At 43.4% G+C, this 22420-nt stretch overlaps 1 protein-coding gene and 1 pseudogene across 4 annotated transcripts; one reads left to right on the top strand and one right to left on the bottom strand.

The window, feature by feature from the left end:
- The window catches only part of LOC141027240 (uncharacterized), a 130535-nt pseudogene extending 116252 nt beyond the window's left edge, over positions 1–14283 (bottom strand).
- A 1856-nt stretch (positions 14284–16139) lies between these two features.
- LOC109761500 (uncharacterized) lies at positions 16140–20293 on the top strand. Of its 4 annotated transcripts, none has more exons than XM_073504157.1 (8): positions 16140–16273; positions 16458–16565; positions 16666–16706; positions 17490–17660; positions 17734–17910; positions 18162–18374; positions 18481–18796; positions 19592–20293. In XM_073504157.1, the coding sequence occupies exons 1-8, from the start codon at positions 16252–16254 to the stop codon at positions 20035–20037; spliced, it is 1494 nt and encodes a 497-aa protein (XP_073360258.1). In that variant the 5' UTR covers positions 16140–16251; the 3' UTR covers positions 20038–20293. The 4 variants fall into 4 exon arrangements, with proteins under 4 accessions (XP_073360258.1, XP_073360259.1, XP_073360260.1 ...); XM_073504158.1 differs by having other exon boundaries at positions 16145–16311; positions 16461–16565; XM_073504159.1 differs by lacking the exon at positions 16666–16706 and having other exon boundaries at positions 16145–16311; positions 16461–16564; positions 19595–20293.
- Positions 20294–22420: the final 2127 nt, after the last annotated feature.

Below are 22420 nucleotides of genomic sequence, written 5' to 3'. Positions count from 1 at the left end.
GCCATTAAATTCGTCACTGAATACTGAAATCCACTTCAATCCTAACGTTTGATCAGGGAAAATTCAGTTATGCATATTTATGAGCACTGGTCTTAATCTTTTTTTTAGATAAGCACACTCTTGACTTGAATAATTATGTCTTATAGGAAGTGGAGGCACACGAGTTGGGATGATCTGTATCGCCTCCGGCAGCATCGGATTCATGGAATCAGTATAGCAGCTCTCGCGAGAGAGTTGGCTTTGGTGTTTATTTTCACGTTTAACTATTTGGATGTCTTCTTTGAATGCCTCTGATTGTCTGTATATAGTGTATCTAAGCATTCTTCCTTTTCTTTATTATTAAGATGACTAAACTTTGGATATACTTTCATACATTTGATATTTAATTGTATATTGTGTACTGTTATGTTGTTAGATCAGAAAGTGAGACTTTAAACCGTTTGGCCATGGCCGTATAGTTCGCTGCTTGGAGTACATTAGATGCACAGGTTCCTTTAGTTACATGGTCCATGATGTATGACAGCAGACCTCCCAATTGATTGACGATGTTTAAATAGATAAGACAAGATTCATATGATGTTTTCCTACAAATCTAACTATATATCCTAGAAGTGAGTTTTTAGTAATTTGCTTATTAAATGATCGTGTTGTTGTTTAATTTGGCCTGATTATTTCTGTGAAACATACATGATCGTCTATAGTTTCATTTGGCCTGAAACAAATTAAGTTGTATTCACTCCAAACCTGCGTATTTGTTAGCATATTTTTGTGTTTGTTTTGGTCGATGGTTAGACATGCTTTGCATCAATCATTTCGTTTTTACATGAGGATGTATGCTGTAAACATTGTGTTGCAATCTTAATTTTTCTATAGGGTGAACCTCTGGACCTCTCAAATTAGAAGTAACCAGGAGCTGCAAGGCAAATTTTACAGATTTTATTTCAAATGCTTGTAGGTTTCATTTTCACAGAATTTGCCGCACACGCAGCCTAACACGGCGAGGTTGCACCTTAAGTACCATAAGTATTAAAGTGCAGTTTAATCTCAGTTACTCGGAAGCTTAATTTGTTGTAAAGGTGATGCAGATTCGAGGAGGTCGTCCCTATCAACATCAGAAACATGCTTGTGACTGAGGACAACGAGCCGACAGCCAGATGGCCTGCGCTCAGCACCGTTACCGGAAGCACCATCTCCATAGTTAGGCCCATCTGGAAGCACATGGAGAACCATAACTTCTATACCAGTTGCGTTCTTTGCTGGGATCAAATGTACATTCTAGGAATTTCTTGCTTACTACCATTTAATGGCTATTTGTTGATAGCACATACATGTAGGTATTGCTAAACAGGTGCAGGGCTCTTCAAATAGGAAGATTTACAATTGTTAGTATTGTGGGGTACCTGATCTTTAAAAAAATGTATATTCACGGCCAACTCAGTTTCAGTGCCTTATTCTTAAATTTATGCTCATTGCCATACATTTCGTTCCCTCACTTTTGTGTCTAGATGGTCTTCAATTATTATTTTTGTTATGGTGCGCAATGATTAAATAAATGTTTGTACTTATCATTTGGACCAGTCATCTTTTGTTTTCACCACTTCATAATATCAAATTGATGAAGCTGAAGTAGCCGGCCAGTTTGTTCTCTAGAAAGAAAAAACACAATTAGCGGCAGCGGCTACTGGTCGCCTGAGCTTGGACAGAGGGTGCCGATACTCCTTGTGCATCTGGACCATGATCTATCCTTCGATGACTGGCCAAACTTTCAAAGTGTGCCCATTGGTGGTCCGCCGTGATCCAAACCAACGGACACAAAAGGAAGTCACTCATATCCATCGTGATGCTCACGTCGTGGGAGATTTGGAACGAGTGGAATGGCCGGGGTTTTCTGGAACATTTACACCTTGCCAACAATGATCTTTGCAAAGATCAAGCGTGAGGCGGCATGTTGGGGCAAAACACTTGAGATGATCATGCCACGAGAGTAATTCCTTGCACGTTATTGTGTCCTCGGGCAAGTGTTGTAATCGTACATCTTAGTAGTGAAATGAGGCAAAGCTTTTGCCCATATTTAAAAAAAAATTATCCGCGGCAGCAGCATGCCTGAACAACAGCCCTGAGGTGACCGGTCCTGTTGTAATTGTCTTCCTCGATGATAACCTCCCCTGACAAAGGATGAAATGAGGCCAAGATTTGACATTTATTTAAATTGAGTATGAAAAAATGGTGCACAATGAAGCATGAAGTAGGTTGTGCCCATTTCGCCCGGTGCAACGCACGGGCATTTGTACTAATAATAATAAAGCATGAATTGAGTTTCTTGGGTTCACCGTCGCATCCTTTTTACACAAATGTCCTTGTGGTTTACAGAAAGCAACCCGCAGTCCACGTTAGTTTCACCGTAAGAAAAGAAAAAAAATCAAACGCAGCGGCCTGGTCGTACGTCGTCGCTAAATTTGCAGAAAACCCCCTAAATGTTATAGAAATCAACCCGCACTCTGCCATAGCCTGGCCATAAGTGAAAAAAAAAACGTTTCGTACGAAGCACGTCCTTGAAACTGCTCCCCCACACGAGAGCGCGAGGGTTCCTTCCGCCGCCGCGCCCCCATCCATCTGCTCCGCCCCGTGTGTTGGGAATCGTAGCATAATTTTAAAATTTTCCTACGCTCACCAAGATGCATCTATGGAGTATACTAGCAACGAGGGGAAAGGAGTGCATCTACATACCCTTGTAGATCGCGAGCGGAAGCGTTCCAATGAACGTGGATGACGGAGTCGTACTCGCCGTGATCCAAATCACCGATGACCGAGTGCCGAACGGACGGCACCTCCGCGTTCAACACACGTACGGTGCAGCGACGTCTCCTCCTTCTTGATCCAGCAAGGGGGAAGGAGAGGTTGATGGAGATCCAGCAGCACGACGGCGTGGTGGTGGATGTAGCGGGTCTCGGCAGGGCTTCGCCGAGCTTCTGCGAGAGGGAGAGGTGTAGCAGGGGAGGAGGGAGGCGCCCAAGGCTGTGTTATTGCTGCCCTTCCTCCCCCCCTTTATATAGGCCCCCTGGGAGGGGGGGCGCCGGCCAAGTCCCATCTAGGGTGGGGGCGGCGGCCAAGGGGGGTGCCTTGCCCCCCAAGGCAAGTGGGGCACCCCCCACCCTAGGGTTTCCAACCCTAGGCGCAGGGGGAGGCCCATGGGGGGGCGCCCAGCCCACTAGGGGTGGTTCCCTTCCCACTTCAGCCCACGGGGCCCTCCGGGATAGGTGGCCCCACCCGGTGGACCCCCGGGACCCTTCCGGTGGTCCCGGTACAATACCGATAACCCCCGAAACTTTCCCGGTGGCCGAAACTGGACTTCCTATATATAATTCTTCACCTCCGGACCATTCCGGAACTCCTCGTGACGTCCGGGATCTCATCCGGGACTCTGAACAACTTTCGGGTTTCCGCATACACATATCTCTACAACCCTAGCGTCACCGAACCTTAAGTGTGTAGACCCTACGGGTTCGGGAGACATGCAGAAATGACCGAGACGCCTCTCCGGTCAATAACCAACAGCGGGATCTGGATACCCATGTTGGCTCCCACATGTTCCACGTTGATCTCATCGGATGAACCACGATGTCGAGGATTCAATCAATCCCGTATGCAATCCCCTTTGTCAATCGGTATGTTACTTGCCCGAGATTCGATCGTCGGTATCCCAATACCTTGTTCAATCTCGTTACCGGCAAGTCTCTTTACTCGTACCGCAATGCATGATCCCGTGACTAACGCCTTAGTCACACTGAGCTCATTATGATGATGCATTACCGAGTGGGCCCAGAGATACCTCTCCGTCACACGGAGTGACAAATCCCAGTCTCGATCCGTGCCAACCCAACAGACACTTTCGGAGATACCCGTAGTGCACCTTTATAGTCACCCAGTTACGTTGTGACGTTTGGCACACCCAAAGCACTCCTACGGTATCCGGGAGTTGCACGATCTCATGGTCTAAGGAAAAGATACTTGACATTGGAAAAGCTCCAGCAAACGAAACTACACGATCTTTTATGCTATGCTTAGGATTGGGTCTTGTCCATCACATCATTCTCCTAATGATGTGATCCCGTTATCAATGACATCCAATGTCCATAGTCAGGAAACCATGACTATCTGTTGATCAACGAGCTAGTCTACTAGAGGCTTACTAGGGACACGTTGTGGTCTATGTATTCACACATGTATTACGATTTCCGGACAATACAATTATAGCATGAACAATAGACAATTACCATGAAAAAGAAATATAATAATAACCATTTATTATTGCCTCTAGGGCATATTTCCAACAGTCTCCCACTTGCACTAGAGTCAATAATCTAGTTACATTGTGATGAATCGAACACCCATTGCGTCCTGGTGTTGATCATGTTTTGCTCTAGGGAGAGGTTTAGTCAACGGATCTGCTACATTCAGGTCCGTATGTACTTTACAAATATCTATGTCTCCATTTTGAACACTTTCACGAATGGAGTTGAAGCGACGCTTGATATGCCTGGTCTTCCTGTGAAACCTGGGCTCCTTCGCAAGGGCAATAGCTCCAGTGTTGTCACAGAAGAGAGTCATCGGGCCCGACGCATTGGGAATCACCCCTAGGTCGGCAATGAACTCCTTCATCCAGACTGCTTCCTGTGCTGCCTCTGAGGCTGCCATGTACTCCGCTTCACATGTAGATCCCGCCACGACGCTTTGCTTGCAACTGCACCAGCTTACTGCTCCTCCATTCAAAATATACACGTATCCGGTTTGTGACTTCGAGTCATCCAGATCTGTGTCGAAGCTAGCGTCGACGTAACCCTTTACGACGAGCTCTTCGTCACCTCCATAAACGAGAAACATATCCTTAGTCCTCTTCAGGTACTTCAGGATATTCTTGACCGCTGTCCAGTGTTCCATGCCGGGATTACTTTGGTACATTCCTACCAAACTTACGGCAAGGTTTACATCAGGTCTGGTACACAGCATGGCATACATAATAGACCCTATGGCCGAGGCATAGGGGATGACACTCATCTTTTCTCTATCTTCTGTCGTGGTCGGGCATTGAGCCGTGCTCAATTGCACACCTTGCAACACAGGCAAGAACCCCTTCTTGGACTGATCCATATTGAACTTCTTCAATATCTTGTCAAGGTATGTACTCTGTGAAAGACCAATGAGGCGTCTTGATCTATCTCTATAGATCTTGATGCCTAATATATAAGCAGCTTCTCCAAGGTCCTTCATTGAAAAACACTTATTCAAATAGGCCTTTACACTTTCCAAGAATTCTATATCATTTCCCATCAATAATATGTCATCCACATATAATAAGAGAAATGCTACAGAGCTCCCACTCACTTTCTTGTAAACACAGGCTTCTCCATAAGTCTGTGTAAACCCAAACGCTTTGATCATCTCATCAAAGCGAATGTTCCAACTCCGAGATGCTTGCACCAGCCCATAGATTGAGCGCTGGAGCTTGCATACTTTGTTAGCATTCTTAGGATCGACAAAACCTTCCGGCTGCATCATATACAACTCTTCCTTAAGGAAGCCATTAAGGAATGCTGTTTTGACGTCCATCTGCCATATCTCATAATCATAGTATGCGGCAATTGCTAACATGATTCGGACGGACTTCAGCTTCGCTACCGGTGAGAAAGTCTCATCGTAGTCAACCCCTTGAACTTGTCGATAACCCTTAGCGACAAGTCGAGCTTTGTAGATGGTCACATTACCATCCGCGTCCGTCTTCTTCTTAAAGATCCATTTGTTTTCTATGGCTCGCCGATCATCGGGCAAGTCAGTCAAAGTCCATACTTCGTTTTCATACATGGATCCTATCTCGGATTTCATGGCTTCTAGCCATTTGTCGGAATCCGGGCCCACCATCGCTTCTTCATAGTTCGAAGGTTCACCGTTGTCTAACAACATGATTTCCAGGACAGGGTTGCCGTACCACTCTGGCGCGGAACGTGTCCTTGTGGACCTACGAAGTTCAGTAGTAACTTGATCCGAAGCTTCATGATCATCATCATTAACTTCCTCCCCAGTCGGTGTAGGCACCACAGGAACATTTTCCCGCGTTGCGCTACTTTCCGGTTCGGAAGGGGTGACTATCACCTCATCAAGTTCCACTTTCCTCCCACTCAATTCTTTCGAGAGAAACTCCTTCTCCAGAAAGGACCCGTTCTTGGCAACGAAGATCTTGCCTTCGGATCTGAGGTAGAAGGTATACCCAATAGTTTCCTTAGGGTATCCTATGAAGACGCATTTCTCCGACTTGGGTTCGAGCTTTTCAGGTTGAAGTTTCTTGACATAAGCATCGCATCCCCAAACTTTTAGAAACGACAGCTTAGGTTTCTTCCCAAACCATAATTCATACGGTGTCGTCTCAACGGATTTCGACGGAGCCCTATTTAAAGTGAATGCGGCAGTCTCTAAAGCATAGCCCCAAAATGAGAGCGGTAAATCGGTAAGAGACATCATAGATCGCACCATATCCAATAGAGTGCGATTACGACGTTCGGACACACCATTTCTCTGAGGTGTTCCAGGCGGCGTGAGTTGTGAAACTATTCCACATTTCCTTAAGTGTGTACCAAATTCGTGACTTAAATATTCTCCACCACGATCTGATCGTAAGAATTTTATTTTCCTGTCACGTTGATTCTCAACCTCACTCTGAAATTCCTTGAACTTTTCAAAGGTTTCAGACTTGTGTTTCATTAGGTAGACATACCCATATCTACTCAAGTCATCAGTGAGAGTGAGAACATAACGATATCCTCCGCGAGCCTCAACACTCATTGGACCGCACACATCGGTATGTATGATTTCCAATAAGTTGGTTGCTCGCTCCATTGTTCCGGAGAATGGAGTCTTGGTCATCTTACCCATGAGGCATGGTTCGCACGTGTCAAATGATTCGTAATCAAGAGACTCCAAAAGCCCATCTGCATGGAGCTTCTTCATGCGCTTGACACCAATGTGACCAAGGCGGCAGTGCCACAAGTATGTGGGACTATCGTTATCAACTTTACATCTTTTGATATTCACACTATGAATATTTGTAACATCACGTTCGAGATTCATCAAGAATAAACCATTGACCAGCGGGGCATGACCATAAAACATATCTCTCAAATAAATAGAACAACCATTATTCTCGGATTTAAATGAGTAGCCATCTCGAATTAAACGAGATCCAGATACAATGTTCATGCTCAAAGCTGGCACTAAATAACAATTATTAAGGTTTAAAACTAATCCCGTAGGTAGATGCAGAGGTAGCGTGCCGACGGCGATCACATCGACCTTGGAACCATTCCCGACGCGCATCGTCACCTCGTCCTTCGCCAGTCTCCGCTTATTCCGTAGTTCCTGTTTTGAGTTACAAATATGAGCAACCGCACCGGTATCAAATACCCAGGAGCTACTACGAGTACTGGTAAGGTACACATCAATTACATGTATATCACATATACCTTTGGTGTTGCCGGCCTTCTTGTCCGCTAAGTATTTGGGGCAGTTCCGCTTCCAGTGACCACTTCCCTTGCAATAAAAGCACTCTGTCTCAGGCTTGGGTCCATTCCTTGGCTTCTTCCCGGCAACTGGCTTACCGGGCGTGGCAAGTCCCTTGCCGTCCTTCTTGAAGTTCTTCTTACCCTTGCCCTTCTTGAACTTAGTGGTTTTATTCACCATCAACACTTGATGTTCTTTTCTGATCTCCACCTCCGCTGATTTCAGCATTGAATATATCTCAGGAATGGTCTTTTCCATCCCCTGCATATTGAAGTTCATCACAAAGCTCTTGTAGCTTGGTGGAAGCGACTGAAGGATTCTGTCAATGACCGCGTCATCCGGGAGATTAACTCCCAGCTGAGTCAAGCGGTTGTGCAACCCAGACATTCTGAGTATGTGCTCACTTACAGAACTATTTTCCTCCATTTTACAGCTGAAGAACTTGTCGGAGACTTCATATCTCTCGACCCGGGCATGAGCTTGGAAAACCAATTTCAGCTCCTTGAACATCTCATATGCTCCATGTTTCTCAAAACGCTTTTGGAGACCCGGTTCTAAGCTGTAAAGCATGCCGCACTGAACGAGGGAGTAATCATCAGCACGCTGCTGGGTTCTCTGGGATTGGTGCATCACCTAGCGGTGCTTCTAAGACATAATCTTTCTTGGCTACTATGAGGATGATCCTCAGGTTCCGGACCCAGTCCGTATAGTTGCTGCCATCATCTTTCAGCTTGGTTTTCTCTAGGAACGCGTTGAAATTGAGGACAACGTTGGCCATTAGATCTACAAGACATAGTGTAAAGATTTTAGACTAAGTTCATGATAATTAAGTTCATCTAATCAAATTACACAATGAACTCCCACTCAGATAGACATCCCTCTAGTCATCTAAGTGAAACATGATCCGAGTTAACTAGGCCGTGTCCGATCATCACGTGAGACGGACTAGTCAAGATCGGTGAACATCTCCATGTTGATCGTATCTTCTATACGACTCATGCTCGACCTTTCGGTCCTCCGTGTTCCGAGGCCATGTCTGTACATGCTAGGCTCGTCAAGTCAACCTAAGTGTATTGCGTGTGTTCCGAGGCCATGTCTGTACATGCTAGGCTCGTCAACACCCGTTGTATGCGAACGTTAGAATCTATCACACCCGATCATCACGTGGTGCTTCGAAACAATGAACCTTCGCAACGGTGCACAGCTAGGGGGAACACTTTTCTTGAAATTATCATAAGGGATCATCTTACTTACTACCGTCGTTCTAAGCAAATAAGATGCAAAAACATGATAAACATCACATGCAATCAAATAGTGACATGATATGGCCAATATCATCATGCTCCTTTGATCTCCATCTTCGGGGCACCATGATCATCTTCGTCACCGGCATGACACCATGATCTCCATCATCATGATCTCCATCATCGTGTCTTCATGAAGTCGTCACGCCAACGATTACTTCTACTTCTATGGCTAACGCGTTTAGCAACAAAGTAAAGTAATTTACATGGCGTTTATTCAATGACACGCAGGTCATGCAAAATAATAAAGACAACTCCTATGGCTCCTGCCGGTTGTCATACTCATCGACATGCAAGTCGTGATTCCTATTACAAGAATATGATCAATCTCATACATCACATATATCATTCATCACATCTTCTGGCCATATCACATCACATAGCACTTGCTGCAAAAACAAGTTAGACGTCCTCTAATTGTTGTTGCAAGTTTTTTACGTGGTTTGTAGGTTTCTAGCAAGAACGTTTCTTACCTACGTATGACCACAACGTGATTTGCCAATTTCTATTTACCCTTCATAAGGACCCTTTTCATCGAATCCGTTCCGACTAAAGTAGGAGAGACAGACACCCGCTAGCCACCTTATGCATCTAGTGCATGTCAGTAGGTGGAACCTGTCTCACGTAAGCGTACGTGTAAGGTCGGTCCGGGCCGCTTCATCCTACAATGCCGCCGAAACAAGAAACGACTAGTAGCGGCAAGAAGAATTGGCAACATCAACGCCCACAACTTCTTTGTGTTCTACTCGTGCATAGTAACTACGCATAGGCCTGGCTCATGATGCCACTGTTGGGAATCGTAGCATAATTTTAAAATTTTCCTACGCTCACCAAGATGCATCTATGGAGTATACTAGCAACGAGGGGAAAGGAGTGCATCTACACCCTTGTAGATCGCGAGCGGAAGCGTTCCAATGAACGTGGATGACGGAGTCGTACTCGCCGTGATCCAAATCACCGATGACCGAGTGCCGAACGGACGACACCTGCGCGTTCAACACACGTACGGTGCAGCGACGTCTCCTCCTTCTTGATCCAGCAAGGGGGAAGGAGAGGTTGATGGAGATCCAGCAGCACGACGGCGTGGTGGTGGATGTAGCGGGTCTCGGCAGGGCTTCGCCGAGCTTCTGCGAGAGGGAGAGGTGTAGCAGGGGAGGAGGGAGGCGCCCAAGGCTGTGTTATTGCTGCCCTTCCTCCCCCCTTTATATAGGCCCCCTGGGAGGGGGGGCGCCGGCCAAGTCCCATCTAGGGTGGGGGCGGCGGCCAGGGGGGTGCCTTGCCCCCCAAGGCAAGTGGGGCGCCCCCCACCCTAGGGTTTCCAACCCTAGGCGCAGGGGGAGGCCCATGGGGGGGCGCCCAGCCCACTAGGGGTGGTTCCCTTCCCACTTCAGCCCACGGGGCCCTCCGGGATAGGTGGCCCCACCCGGTGGACCCCCGGGACCCTTCCGGTGGTCCCGGTACAATACCGATAACCCCCGAAACTTTCCCGGTGGCCGAAACTGGACTTCCTATATATAATTATTCACCTCCGGACCATTCCGGAACTCCTCGTGACGTCCGGGACTCCGAACAACTTTCGGGTTTCCGCATACACATATCTCTACAACCCTAGCGTCACCGAACCTTAAGTGTGTAGACCCTACGGGTTCGGGAGACATGCAGACATGACCGAGACGCCTCTCCGGTCAATAACCAACAGCGGGATCTGGATACCCATGTTGGCTCCCACATGTTCCACGATGATCTCATCGGATGAACCACGATGTCGAGGATTCAATCAATCCCGTATGCAATCCCCTTTGTCAATCGGTATGTTACTTGCCCGAGATTCGATCGTCGGTATCCCAATACCTTGTTCAATCTCGTTACCGGCAAGTCTCTTTACTCGTACCGCAATGCATGATCCCGTGACTAACGCCTTAGTCACACTGAGCTCATTATGATGATGCATTACCGAGTGGGCCCAGAGATACCTCTCCGTCACACGGAGTGACAAATCCCAGTCTTGATCCGTGCCAACCCAACAGACACTTTCGGAGATACCCGTAGTGCACCTTTATAGTCACCCAGTTATGTTGTGACGTTTGGCACACCCAAAGCACTCCTACGGTATCCGGGAGTTGCACGATCTCATGGTCTAAGGAAAAGATACTTGACATTGGAAAAGCTCCAGCAAACGAAACTACACGATCTTTTATGCTATGCTTAGGATTGGGTCTTGTCCATCACATCATTCTCCTAATGATGTGATCCCGTTATCAATGACATCCAATGTCCATAGTCAGGAAACCATGACTATCTGTTGATCAACGAGCTAGTCTACTAGAGGCTTACTAGGGACACGTTGTGGTCTATGTATTCACACATGTATTACGATTTCCGGACAATACAATTATAGCATGAACAATGGACAATTACCATGAACAAAGAAATATAATAATAACCATTTATTATTGCCTCTAGGGCATATTTCCAACACCGTGGTCGCCGATTCCTGATGAGATCGACGAGATTCGCCGCATCTCCCGCGACGCCCGATCCTTGCGACGAAACCAACAACTGACTCCCTTCTTCGGGTTCGTTCTCTCTCACAATTATTTTCCACTAGATCGAGATCGAGAGATATTTGAGGGGGATTGACAGGGGCAACAGCGATGGGGCGTTGGATGTGTGTGGCGGCATGGTGCGAGCGTGGGGAGGGGCGCTGTGGTGGTGGAGGCTACCAACGCCATAGATAGATGCCATGGCCGAGCGATGGGGAGAGCCATAGTATTGGACGAGAACGACCATCATGGACCCAAGTCATGATCCAGTTGCTGCTGCTCTTCGAAATCTATCTGCTCCATCACATCCGCAACCTCACAGGTCACAACCTATCATCTGGCACCCTAATGCCGTTTTGGTTGCCGTCAATATGCCATGGTCCTTTGTAATGCGTGTTTGCTTAGCACTAATAGGTAGAAGAATCATCAATCAAGTGCATCTACCAACATGATGACAGATTTTTTTATTGGCTCTTCTCTAATCTGTAAGTCATATATTGAGGCTTTTTATTGGCTCTTCTCTAATCTGTAAGTCATATATTGAGGCAGCGCTTGGTAGATTCTTTTTATTGGCGGTGTTGTGGTGAAAACATGGTGTGGCTGATTGCTTCATATGTTGATACTGATACATGTATGCTGCTGATTGGTCCTGATATACACTGCCTATAGCTACTAATAGTAATATTGCTACTCAATTTGATAGGTAGAGTGGTAATGGACGACAAGATTGTATAGTGCTCATATGCCAGTCAGTCAATTTTCCTTTCCTGTGATGAATTTGAGAATATTGCTTATATGTTAATCAGGTGCTCCTCCCTAGCCTTTGTTGTGGTCTGAACATTGAAATTCCATCCACTCAATGTTTATTCGGTCAAATATCTCTAGGAAGAAAAATTATTTCGACAAGATTCACTCTACTGTGCTTATCGCGGTCCTCTAGAATATATGGAGGCGCGGGAACTACAAGCTCTTCCCTGATGTTTTTGAGGAATTGCACATTACTGCTAGCAAGATTGCTGATGATCTTATGTTGTGGTCCAACAGGTATTCAAATGAAATTAAGAGAGGGCTCTTTATGGATTGGCTCACTATGTTGTATCACCTATCTATGAGATTCTATTTTTTTTCCTTCCTTTTCTTTTTTGTTAATCCCAGTGTATAATTTGGCTTTGTATAGTTCTCAGTTTTATTAAGTGGTTCAGGCTGGCTTAAGCACGCTGTAGTCCCTAGAAAAAGAAGGTGCCGAGTGATGCCTCGCCCTCCCTGAACTGTATATTATGTGCTTCTATACTACTCAAAGAAGGTAAATAGTCTTTTATGCGATTCATTTTTCCATTTGAATGCACTCCATTTTTAATGGATTAGTTAAAACATCAAACTGTCATTCTTTCTAGAGTCCTGATGTGTTATTTTTTCGGCCTAACACATGGAACTTTCTATAGATTTCATGGTTTATGCAAATTAGCTGAGCTAGGAAATTTTTGTGAAGTTAAAGCTGGTGTTAACTTGCTTCACATAGGAAATTCTGATGCGACCATGAAGAAGGCCTTAGAAAAGGTGCATGTTGTTGCTGAGGTAGGAGGGGGCGGCTGCGTGGTCGGGGAAGGCGCGCCGAAGGCGGATGCTAGTCGAGATGCACGACATGTTGGCCGAGAAGAAGCATATTCAGCAGTGGTGGTTGATCCATTGTGCGCCACACAATCAGATCGCATGGTTCCTGCAGAAGGACCGTAGAGATGACAAATCCATCAACAAACAGGATTATGCGGCTTGAGTCTACTGTACACTTATTTGCAACCTGCCCTTTTTCTGCTGCTGTTTAGGGATTCTTTCTGATGAAATTTAGTTATCGTTTCGACCTACAGCCGAGCTATGACACTCATTCCTTGCTACAGTGGTGGCTACATATTCTTTACAACATCGCTATGCATTAAAGATCTCTTTGCATGCTTATTTTGGTGGAAGATTTGGAAGGAGAGAAACAGTAGGATTTTCAATGGCAAGGCGAGCGACTTCATCAGATCCTGCAACCTCACAATCGACGAGCTGCACACTTGGCTGCGAGCCTGAATCAAAAGCGTGAGAAGGTTGACACCAGCATATCTTAGTTTTTTCTACCACCTGAAACACTTTTCCTACTTATGTAAAGTTTCTCCGCTCGCTGTACCAATTGTTTGGTACACTCGGTCTCTCTCGATGGAAGCAACAGTAGCGAGAAGGCTGCAGTTTTGACTGGCGAGGCAGAGGAATCTGTTTCCAGCAGGAAGAGTACATTATGAAGAAAAATACATGTAAAGCTCATCGTAATAATGAAGTGCATTGAATTTCAGTTTTCTTTATTACCGAGATGGAATTGAGTGTTAAATATAAATAGAATTTCAGTTTGATTATTTGCTTCATTGATCAACATACAAAAATGATTTATTGTTCCATATGAGTCATATTAGCTAGACGTATGCCGCCGAGCTGCCCTAGATTATGCAAATTTTCATTGTGATAGATGGTTCAAAGAACCATTTGAACCTTGAAAGAGATCTGTTTGACATATTTATTTAGTTTGCAGCCCATGGCCATGAACTACTTTAAGACATGTTGTTTACATTAAGGTCATTGAATATATTAAAAAAAAAGATCCTTGGGAGTGTTCTGTTCTTATAATTATTGCAGCATTTTTTCTTCAATGTTTCAAAATTTCAATGTCTAGCCCATCTGCTCATTAAAATAGCCGAATCTGATCTGTTTGGTGTGTCACGAGATCAACATTTAGTCATTATCCAAGTATTCCTTCCCTCTCCAACCCTAGCAGCAACGGAAGCCTCATACACTCCCTCCGCCTTCCGATGCTTAGTGCACGGGCACATGCCGATGTGCTCTGTCGTGGCCACCATGTCGCCCATCTTTGTGCCATTGGTTAGGCGACGATGACGACGGCAGTGAGGACGGCCCGTGCGAGATCGATCAGGATGAGAGAGCGAAAGAGATGGGAAGAACGTTCGAAGCGAAGCGCATGGGATCGATCCCCAAAAATAAGATTCACTTCATCCTTTGGTGTTAAGGTGTAGTAATTGACTGCACTCCAAACACTAATGCCAACTAAAAGGTTGTATTTAGATATGTAACTTGACCATCCACATAATGTCGTCTTCATTGACTTGCTTGACCATTGAAAATATTAAACAAACTTTGAGCCATAGCTCCTGTAATTTTAGGGTTCACTCGGATTACCAAACTTCCAAATCAAAGAACTAGAAATGTAAAGGATTTATAAGCCCTATCTATTTCAATCCTTAGGTTTTTTTTCATGTGGTATTACCCGATGCCAATAATTCTTCGGAATTTTCCATGAAGAAGGATTCAGCCGAGATATTCTTTTTTCTCCCGTTGCAACGCACGGGCAAAATATTACACATTAATGCCACCTATAAGTGACAAAAAACGTTTTGCAGGGAATCCCCCTGCCTGGGCCAGCCCATGCATAGGGAAACTATACCACGCTCTGCATGCTGGAGAAGACACAACGCGCCCATTGGGGCCGGCCCATGTGCGGGCGACTTTCTCTTAATTTCGTTTTTTATTTTTATTTTTCTTTTCCATTTTTGTTTTTTCTACTTTAAATAGTTTGGAACTTCAGAAAACTTTTGAAATTTAGAAAATTTGAGAATTATGAAGTAAAATGTTCACATAAAATGTTTGTGAATTCAAAAAATGCTCGGGATTTGTCTAAAAATGTTCGCATATTCAAAAATTATTCGCAATTTTGAAATAAATGTTCATAGAATAAAAAAGTCCACGATTTTGAAAAAGTCCGTGTATTAAAAATTACTAATGAAATTGAACAAAATGTTTGCTAATTCAAAAAATGTTAATGCATATTAAATAATGACCTAAAATTTTAAAAACAGTTCGTGAACTAAAAAAGTGTTTATGGATTCATAAAATGTTCATGCATTTCAAAAAATGTTGGTGAATTTAAAAAAAAATCCACCAATTTCGGAAAAAAATGTTTGTCTATTCTAGAATTGTTAGCCAATTCAAAAAGAAAATGCTTTAAAACCGTTCGCAATATAAAAAAGTTCACAATCTTTAAAAAATATTTGTAAATAGTAAAATGTTCATGATATTTAAATATGTTCCCAAATTTGTAAAATTGTTCATGAATGATTGAAGGTACGTAGTTAAAGGGTAATGCTTCTGAGTCTTTGTGACTAAATACCCGTGTGATTTTTGAAGAATTAACTACCGGGATGGACAGAATATTATAGTATGTTTTTGAAAAACATTTCTTGAAATTCAGAATAATTCTTTGAATTACAAAGTTTTTTGACAACCACAAGATTTTTTCGAAAATTTGAACATTGCCCCATTTTCTGAGTAAATTTCAAAAAATATTTTCTTGCATTTGGGAACAAAATTTCAAAATCATGCGATGAGAGGTGAACAAAATTTGGTCATCGCCATTAAAGATTATGATTTTTTTTCACCTGGTGCAACGCACGGGCATTTGTGCTAGTGTTTCTTATGATACAAATATATAAGACACATATTACCATGAAAAAAATATACTAGTGATAAGCAGGAAAAAAAACCGTGCGCTACTTTATTTTTTTCTGATTCGAGGGAAACCGTGGCAAGCCCATATCTTAATCGCTTTGGGCTATTTGGGGCCGCTTCCGTTAGCAGCCCGAGAGTTCTCGCGGAAGTTTGGGCTCAGCCGGGCTAGAAGGTTGTCCATCGTTCCGCTCCCACATCGACTCGACTCTCCTCTATCCCCAAAAGGGACTCCCTTGTATTGTGTTTACCCTAGTTTCCCATCCTGCCGCATCTCTTTTCGCCGCTGATTCTCGCGAAAGCGCACCATGGCTTCAACGCCCGTCGACCGCCATCTCTCTCTACACGCGGATCGTGAGGAGGGCCCGGTGAGTTCGTCTGCGGTTATCGCAACCGCCGCCTCCTCACAGCCCGGAAAACCCTCCCCTTCCGCCTCCGGTGAATCCGAAGCCGCCCCACAGCCTCGGATCCACCGCCCGGCACCACGCTTACTTATGTTTGCTTGTTTTGTCCGCAGACAAGGAACACGGTGTTCCTGGCGTAGTTAAGCTGCTATTGGAGACACCCTCCGGCTTCGCAATTTTCTCTTTTGCCGAGGATTACCTCGACAAAGATATCCAGGTGCTACTTGTTCTTTATTCGGCGCTGATGCTCCTTAACTTCTTCTTTGTTGATGAAAAGTCCAGCATCATCCATTTAACTTATTCTGTTTTCTCTGCCGGACATCTGGACATACTTCGTTAGTGAATTTTGGCTTGAATATGTTAGTAACCCCACAATTTTCCTCTTCTTTGCTCAGCCTTTTGCCAATTGAATAGAGTAATGCTTGCGGAATTAATTGTACGGCTTCCATCACTCTTTTTTTTTTGCAATATGGGGGTATAATATGTGCATCAACTTATTACACATTAGTTATTACTTCAAACTGAAGTGACAAACATCAAGAAACATAGTAGCCTATAAGTGTAGCAGGCTGGTTGTTGGGGAGTTGTGCAACTTCTTAGGGTTGCTAAGCAGTGGTGAATCTAGCACGAAAATGACGGATAGGCTCAAAACATCAAGTTACTAAGCCTAATTAGCAAATGCATCAAAATTTACATGTAAAACATCTCAGTATAATTGTCAAGTAGCATGTTTAGCTGAAATAGGATTTTTGGAGGGTAGGCTTAAGCCTATTAAAGCCCCCCTAGTAGAATCGCCACTGTTGCTAAGTGAACTCATGATAAGACAAAACCCATGAATCATTCGGGTCTGTGCCTGAAAACTAATTTCGAGCACTGACATGATACTACTGCTGCCACAATGTTTTTTAAATAAAAAATACCAAGCAGTAAGCACTACATAACGCATGAACAGGTTAAGAGTTCTATTGAATGGGCATGAATAAACGAAGATTTGAGAAAGGCTATATATTTGGTCTGTTGTGGTTGAGACAATCCTACTGAATTACCCCGCCTCCTGTCACAACTGAGACACATTTCACAATTATGAGTATTTGACAAGCTTTGTGTTTTTGTCTCTAAACATGTTTGCCCTTGTTCCTCAGATCATCTGGCTTCACGACTTCCAAATGTTTGAGGACAAATCCAGTGCCATTAACCTTACTACCCGGCGATTAGGCGCCAAACTCGCCCAGATGATCATGAAGTGCTCCTTCTATGATGACAAACTAGTTGTTGGAAGGTCTGAATATAAAGAAATAATTGAAGAATCACTGGTTTGTGCATCTCTGCAAGGTCCCTTGTTGTTTGTGCATGTGCAACAGTATTGATCACCATTTTCTTTTTCAGGGTCTAACCTGTGTGTACAATGATCATGTGATGGAGGTGATGTGGGGTCTGCAGAATCTCATGCATACTTCTTTTCCTGAAGAAAAATCTAAGATGTCTAGGGATGACCAGCTCCTCGTGAGCAAAGGATTGTATATGGTCTTAGATCGACACGGCATTAAGATCAAGGCAGAGATGGTGAGCTTAGTGCTTGTCATTCTGTGGTCTGATATGCAATGTTTTATATTTTATTGCTATCTTGTCATGTAATGTTCCTTTCTGATTGATTGTGCACTCATAATACTTTATTTCAAGTGATGAAAGGTTTCCCTTGAAACAAAGAAATCAGCAGCCAACATTTGAGAATCTCAATTTTTTTATTCATCTGCTAGAATTTTTTGCCTTCGCATGCTTCTTTCAGTGATTAAGCATTTCTCATTTTTATCCAGCTTAATGAGCATATTATTAAGAAGACCCGCGATGTACGTAATACTGATTTACGTGAAGATGCAGTTGCAATTGTGTTGCACGAAATGGTTGATGCCTATTTCGAGGAGTTTTCTAAAATTGATACCGAGGAATGGAGTTTATTCAAACTAGCATTAGCTTTGAAAGTAATGATTGATCCTCATGGAGGACTTAAAGCTGGTGACCCTTATGAGGTGAGTCTTAACTTTATTCTGCGAAAAATTAGCATGCATATGCTGGAAATTTACCATTTAGCAGTGAGTTGTCATTTATTTATGGTCTGAAGTATGTTTATTTCAGATGTTCACACATGACGAGTTAATAGTGATGGGGCGTGACGCATCTAAATATGAAGGTACTCTTGATAAGAAAACTGTCTTGGCAATGTACAATGACGCTGTTGTTCTCCGTGAGGACAAGATGGATTTGCTGTACGAATTGGACTGCTTGGTTGAGGAGGCTAAAGGAGCACTGGAAACTGAAGAAGTGCTGGAGAAGCTTGCAACATTAAGTGTTGACTCCAAGCAGCAAACTGACTGTACATCTTCAACAGCGGTGAGTCTGACAGTACCCAACCAAAGCAGCATCTATAAGGAGCAACACTGTCCTATCACAGGTGAGAATTCTCAGCTCTTGGTTGTGTTATCTTGGTGAAGACAGTGCAATTTTTACTGGTGTATATTTTTTATTATTTTAAAGTTCTCAGTTCATTGCTGAAGATTAAAAATTCAAAACATGTACTCTGTAGTGATTTTTTATGGATTATAAAGAATATCAGTAAAGTGCTAAAGCCTTGGAGGAAGTCACTTGTGTACTCTAGTTTGGATGATGGAAAGCATGCTGTAGGGTCTAAGGTGTTACTAAACTTTAGAAGTTCATCAATGTGAGAAACCCTAAGCTCTGGCCCTAAGCGGCTAAGCCTGCACATAAATATCCTGAAATGCTTGCTTGATTATGCAGTATCCTTTAGTTGCTAATATTTTTCAATAATATTTTTAGGGGGTGCCATTCCTTGTGGCAACCACTGAAAAATCACAGAACGATCTCAACACTATTTCACGGCTAGTATTATAGTGTTTTGTCTAGTACAGTTTTGCTAATTTTTTTGAATAAATTGTTTTTTGGATTTAAGAGGCTTACCTAACCTTACTGTACATCATCTCAGTTCTTATACATCTACAAACAAGCCCTTTTTCATGACCATGGATAATGGGTAACTTCAGAGGTTAGCGTTGTGTTTTAGGCTGATAGTTCTTGCATAAGTAATTCCAGTATTAGAGCGTTCCTATTTCATAAGGGCAGCCCGGTGCACGTAGCTCCTGCCTGCGCAGGGTCCGGGGAAGGGTTGCAAAAAATATATTTTAGTTATTGCTGTCCCAATGTTAATTACTGATTTGTTGAAAATTTCTAGCAGATGCAGATGGCGCGGAGATCTCGCCAACCACTCCAGATGAAGTTACTGCTGAAAGGGATGCTGTCCGGGAAAATACACAGGCTCAAGAAACTACTGCTGAAGGAAGAAAGGAGATCGGTACTGCTGAAGGAAGAATGAACCTCGGTACTGCTGAAGGAAGAATGAACCTTGGTACTGCTGGAGGAAGAATAAACCTCGGTACTGCTGAAGGAAGAAAGGAGCTCAGTCGCATTATTGCTCAGAAGGTGCCCCCTTGTCATTATCAAGAATGGAAGCCTCTTCACATTCCGCAGCTCATTCCAACCACTCCATATGGTGCGGAGATCTTGCCAACCACTCCAAATGAAGTTACTGCTGAAAGGAATGCTGTCCGGGAAAATACGCAGGCTCAAGAAACTACCGCTGAAGGAAGAAAGGAGATCGGTCACATTCTTGGTCAGTAGTTAGCCCTGCGTTGTTATCTTGACAGTGGTAACTCTCTTCACGACTAGTGTGTTCCACTTCCCGCAACAGACTGCTAGCGTCTCCCACTTCTACTAGTCGCTACCTAAGTTGTTTAGGCGCTTCCACTGATTACGTTGATAATGGCATGCCTTCTCAGGAGTGCCAAGCTTCTCCTAATTATGCCCCTCGACATTTGTATTGCCTAGGTACCTATGAAATGCTTTTTGTTATTTGAATTGGTGCTTACGCAACTAATTCGCACTGTGTGGAGAGGGCAAATACAAAGCTTTATCTAAGCCGCCTAAAAAATACCCTCTCCGTCCCAAAATAAGTGTAGCTGATTTAGTACAACTTTGGGATGGAGGGAGTACATACAAACTGCAATTTATGTGCGTTGCGAGTCCCGGCCAACTTATTATGGCCATCCTTTGCCACCTTTGCTTTCAGATCAAAAGAATTAGCTGGAGGTACTGGTGACGAGGGCGCCAAGAAAATTGAATCTATTTTCTGTATTTCTGTCACTGTGCATTATTTGATGTTTTTGTGTTGAAACACATGATTGATACATATAAACTGTATTTGGAAATTGAAAAATCCACTTTATTTAAAATTTATATTTGGCCTGTTATGTTACTTTCATCTTCAAAGTAGTGAAATCACTACTTAAAATACATTTTGCGAAGGTTATCCTCGAACACCTCTAGTGCCCAAATGGTGGAACACCCGCCAACAGCGTCTAGGCTATGTTTTTCATGGGAGGGGATGTACATGTTTTCTTTTAGATCATTGTTTTTCAAAATGAATCATCTCTTGAACTGAGATCAAATGTGAACAATTTTCACGGTTGTGTTCCTCATCTAGATGTTCAAAATAAGATTCCATGTTGATATATTTTGACTAATTTTTTGGGATGCAAATTATATTCTGAAACTGTAGTATATTTGTGTTATGCTATATATTGCATTTATGCTCCCCAGGACAATGTGCCCATGTGTAGTGCAATTGTACTCATCCACAATCTACTTGTACTCCTCCATGTAGTTTACCTGTACTCCCTCTATGCAGTACATTGTTTTTTTAGGAATGCCATCATGGCTAGTTTCACTAAATTGACCACACAAGGGGACGATAAAACTCTGTGGTTTCTCAAACCAAACATGCGGTTGGGAAACACTCTCTTTGGCTAAAGTATGAGCGACCATATTATATTCCCTAGGACAGAATTCATACAAAACTTTAGCAAAAGAAGAAGCTTGAATGCAAATATCTTGTAATATTGGAGCAGCAGCAGTAGCCGAGAAACCTCCTCTTTCAGAGTATTGATGACTTCTAGATAGTCAGATTGGATAATCAGCCTCTGGGCACCAACTTGGTTAGCTAGGTACTACTAGATCCCATGCAGAATTGTTGTAGCTTCTGACGTAGGTGCATCTAGAGCTATATCAAGCTTTTGATTACTCGCTGCAAGAAAACGTCCTTTATCAAATCTGATAACCACTCCTGTAGCTCCGTGTCCAATATCCTGATCAAACCCAGCGTCCACATAGAAAGAGACAAAACCTCCCCTTGCTCTGCTCCGGTTACTCTTCTTCCTCTCTTCTAGTTTCTTTGAAGCTCGAGAAAGGTTTGCTATCAAAACCTGAATCAATATAATCACACGTGGTATCAGTTGTACCTTTCCTCCATGAACTTTCTTTCTTCTAATTCACCAAATGTACCATGCTGTAGTGAGAATCACCTCTCTCAAATCCGTCATAGAACACTCAGTTGAACTAATGAATTTGCAAGCGATCAAAAAATCAATCACAACACTACCAGACCGGTCATAGGCGCATGCTTCTACAATTGCGGCCATAAGCCCATCTTCTTCCAAATTACTTTAGCTTCTTTGCATTCGAATAAAAACATGCTTGATGTCCTCACAGGGTTCTTGACAAATAGGGCGCAGACTAGTCTTTAAAACATGGCTAGCGCCTAGCAGAATGCCGTGTACACACTTCTTGGTGAAATTTTTAATTTTTACTGGAAGTTTACAAGACCACACTTCTCCCCAAACTTTAGTCATACTACAACACCCCCAGCGGGATGATAATGTAATAAACTATTTGAAAGAGAGGGGCACATGGTAAGGAGAAAAAGAGTAAGAAATTGCTCGTTTCTGCCGCAATATGAGTATGCAATTTGGTGTAGGTATAGGGGCGAATTCATCCAACATTAATAGATGAGCATGGTCCAAATGAAATATATGTTTTCAATCAAGATAATCTTGGGTAACTCCCCGCAAAATAAAAAAAAGTTAATCATGTGCTATATGGAACCAAATCCTATTACATAAGAAGTTGATCCCTCACTACATGCATGATAAAAAGTTCTCATAATTAG

This window comes from Aegilops tauschii, chromosome 7 (genome assembly GCF_002575655.3).
Source record: "Aegilops tauschii subsp. strangulata cultivar AL8/78 chromosome 7, Aet v6.0, whole genome shotgun sequence".
Lineage (NCBI taxonomy): Eukaryota > Viridiplantae > Streptophyta > Magnoliopsida > Poales > Poaceae > Aegilops > Aegilops tauschii.
The sequence above is the reverse complement of the archived record's forward strand: the minus strand, read 5'-3'. Positions and strand labels throughout refer to the sequence as shown.

Coding starts and splice junctions, on each gene's coding strand:
- LOC109761500 (XM_073504157.1), top strand. CDS start 16,252: ATGGCTTCAACGCCCGTCGACC. Junction 16,274..16,457: donor GGCTTCAACGCCCGTCGACC/GCCATCTCTCTC, acceptor TTGTTTTGTCCG/CAGACAAGGAACACGGTGTT. Junction 18,797..19,591: donor GCAACACTGTCCTATCACAG/GTGAGAATTCTC, acceptor GAAAATTTCTAG/CAGATGCAGATGGCGCGGAG.